Source organism: Vigna radiata, chromosome 1, assembly GCF_000741045.1.
Source record: "Vigna radiata var. radiata cultivar VC1973A chromosome 1, Vradiata_ver6, whole genome shotgun sequence".
Taxonomy (NCBI): Eukaryota; Viridiplantae; Streptophyta; class Magnoliopsida; order Fabales; family Fabaceae; genus Vigna; species Vigna radiata.
The window spans coordinates 21,673,265-21,677,151 of NC_028351.1; the positions used below are offsets into that span (position 1 = coordinate 21,673,265).

Below are 3,887 nucleotides of genomic sequence, written 5' to 3' on the forward strand. Positions count from 1 at the left end.
AAGCACTTTCACGTCGTTCTTGATAGCAAGATAATTTTTATACCCTTGCAATTTTTCAGGTATCTTTTTCATTATATGCCACAAACACCACCTATGTTTTGTTTTGGGGAATACTTCTTTAATTGCATTAGCCATTGCTCTACACTGGTCTGTGACTATACTGTCTGGTGCCTTGTTGGCCATACATCTTAACCAAGTCTGGAATAACCAGACAAATGAGGTAGTGTCCTCTGATGAAAGTAATCCCCAACCAAGTAGGATGGATTGTCCATGATGGTTTACTCCCACAAATGGAGCAAATGGCATGTCATATTTGTTTGTTAGATAAGTCGTATCGAAAGAAACCACATCACCAAATTCTTCACAAGCAGCTCGGCTTTTAGCATCCGCCCAAAATACACTAGTAATTCTATTTCCTTCATCCATTTCTAGTTCGTAGAAGAAATCGTTATTCAGGTCTCTCATTTTTGAAAAGTGACGTAGTAGCGTCTGACCATCTCCGTCCTTACAAACTGACCTTCTATGTTGACCGATGAAGTTTCTAGCATCTTTCTCCATAAATTCCATATTTTCATATCCACCAGCGTCACTCACCATGCTAAGAAAACTCTTGTTTATACGTACACCCGCGTCATCGTTAACTTCCAACGTGTGTTTGGCGTGCATGTTCAATTTTCTATTGCCACGAATTAGATTGGAGGTTTGTGGACAAAGCTCATGACTGTGCTCTACAACAATAGTCCTAACAACCCATTTCTCATCTTTTCTAGCAAATGTGATTCCTGCAGGACATTGATTTGTTTGACTAGGTAGAGTTTTGACTTCAGGACGAATGTTAGAAACATATCTACCTTCCCTTGAACAAACTAATCTCAAGTAATAAACTTCGTTTTTGTTGTTCTTCTTTGAAGTTCTTGTTCGAACACCAAAACCACATCTTTTTCCATAATCACAATAAAATTTCTTGGCATCCTCCATACTGTCAAAACACATGTTCACACTAGGAACGATGTCTGAAAAACCCTCATCTCCNGTATTAAAATCGTCAACGCTTTCACCATCCATAGTCATTTAATGTTGACAACNATGCATNCCTTCAATGAATGTAATACCTACCTAGAATCCTTACAAAATTAAATAACTATTCAAAGCAACAGAGAGGTAGAGGGAAGTCATAAATATATGAAAGCACGTTGTAAGAAATAAATCCACGAATATACTTTCAGTAAAATGGAACATGTTAAAAAGTTAAAGGATGGACCGTACTTACATGTAGTCAACCAGTTGAAGGCCTTCAATGCTTGAATATACTGGTGTTTAATTTTTCTTCCTCTGTTTGTAACCCACCACCAACAACCACAATATGCATATAAATGCTGCTGCACTTAACTTCAAAGGGGATTTCTGCTGAGAGGGAGCACAAGTATTAAAGAAGAATGAGTTATTCAAAGTTAAATGGTTTAATGTAAAAGCAATTAATGCAAACAAAGAAGAAATTGATACTACGGTATAGGGTGTTTAATGAAGAAAGCTGCATTTAATGCGTGTCATATTTTAGGTAAGGGAAAAGGTGGAGTGTGTAAGTAAGTATAATTTTCCACACATTAAATGCAACTTTCACTAAATAAGCTAAAAGTTATCCTTATGCGTGGGACAATGTGTTAAAAGGCAATCTGCACTGTCATTTCAATGAAATTTCATTCATTTAATGCATGAAAATGGTTTACAAGGAAAGTGAAATTCTGAATAAAAAATAACCAAATGATGGAATAAATATTTTCGTTAAATAACCTTAACCATTTCGTAATTCCACATTAGTAATATGAAAGATTAATAATTGTTTTTTAAATTAAATTTATTTTAAAAAATACTTATCAATTGTTGGACTCTTTAAATAGGACCGAACATTAAGCCCTACGAAAGTCACCTACAAAATAAATCGAAGATCCAAAATACAAAATACAAACACACTTTTTCGCAGTAATGTCTTTTTGTTCATAACACTATTTGCAGTTTCAAACTACATATCTGTGTTTAATAAATTGTATTCTCCTTTCAGGTTAGAAGACCATGGATGCTTGGGAAGGTCTTGAAATTGACGACGACGTCCTCCAATGTTTCTTGACGAAATGTGATAGCTCCTCCTCGTTGATTCCTGGTCCGGCTGGGAATGTGCAGGCTGCCATGATGAATAGGATAAGTGATGATCCTCGTACCACCCAACAATTTGCTGAGGATGTTGCTAAAGCAACATATGAAAGAGAATTCAATACAAATGCATGGAAATGGGCTGAGATGTACATCAAACACCATGGTCAGTATTCATATCAAAGTGTAAATGAATAAATTTGTGCAGATGATACTGAAGTTAAGCATGAAATGCAGATATTGTGAAAGATGGTGATATTAATAACGCCAATCACCTACACACAGCAAAATCAGTGTCAACCCTTCAGCTTGTTGTTTGTATTGTAAAGGAGTGTCACCCAAATGGACTTGGTGATATGAAACTCAGTCTAAAGGTAATATTTATCAATTGCTTATGTTTGGTTCCTTATCTGAAGTTAATGTAATGTAATATTAAATGTGTGTAGGACCCTAGTGGTACTATGAAGGCATCCTTACATCACAAAGTTCTTAAAGATCCATCTTTTGGTCCACATATCGGTCTTGGTTGCGTTATAATACTTAACAATGTAAGCCATTTATAATACAACTATTTATTCCACATAATTTGAACTATTGTTACTCATGATTTTTGCTTCTTTTGAGTTAGGTTCGAACATTTAGTGCATTTCCCACAAACTGTTATCTTAACATAGTGCTTCGGAATGTAATCAAAGTATTTGGCGCTGACATATGTCCTCCAACAAAGGAACTCGTCATGGAGACACCGAAACCAGTAATTCGACCCCTTGACCTGCAAGAACCAAATATGGCTGAAATTATGCGAAAATTGAGATATCCTCATCATCTAAAACCATCCACATCGAAAGTACCAGAGAACAAAAATGGAGACAACTCTAACCCAGAGAACAACAATGGAGACAACTCTAACCCAGACAACAACAATGGAGAGAACTCTAACGCAAACAACAACAATGGAGAGAACTCTAACCCTGACAACAACAACGGACAGAACTCTACCCCAGTGTAATGTTATTTTCTAGACATAATCGTGGATGTTTGTTTGCTTTTGCAGGGTGCTATGAATCCTTTAAGGATGACTGTAGAAATGTTGACTATAATTCCTTCTTTTGATTTGGATGACTGTAATATATTTTTTGGGAATACTATAATTCGTACTAGGATGACTGTAATAGGTATTACAAGGACAACATCATCGATGACGATGATTGATTTATTTTGATTTCATTTCGTATTACGGTATCAATGTACACGGCAGGGATCAATGAATATGGAAATATTTTTATCCGACTATTCTAATTTTTTAGTTATTTTGTTTGGGATCAATGAACAACATAATGTTTGTATTACAATATATTTTACAAACTTTGATGAAATATACACCAATTATGTTGGATGAAAGACCAAGTCATTACCAAAGGCACCACACTGGGGAGCCCTCTCTAGAAGGGGCAAGGAGCAGCGTTGGACTTTTGGTACAAATGGCATTGTAATCGCTTACACCATGTCCGTAAGCGATTACAAGTACAAACACACCTGAAAAAAGACCTGGGAAATAACCAAGTCATTACCAACTGAACACTGGGGAGCCCTCTCAAGNAACCAAGTCATTACCAACTGAACACTGGGGAGCCCTCTCAAGTAGGGTCAGGGAGAAGCGATGGACTTTTGGTACAAATGGCATTGTAATCGCTTACACCATGTCCGTAAGCGATTACAACGACAAACACACCTGAAAA

General features: G+C 36.4%; 1 protein-coding gene across 1 annotated transcript in view; it reads right to left on the bottom strand.

The window, feature by feature from the left end:
• LOC106759276 (protein FAR-RED IMPAIRED RESPONSE 1-like) overlaps positions 1-1,065 on the bottom strand; it is a 2,530-nt gene extending 1,465 nt beyond the window's left edge. The window contains exon 1 of the mRNA XM_014642371.1: positions 115-1,065. Coding sequence (XP_014497857.1) covers positions 115-1,065 — 951 coding nt within the window. The remainder of the gene's footprint in view (positions 1-114) is intronic.
• Positions 1,066-3,887: the final 2,822 nt, after the last annotated feature.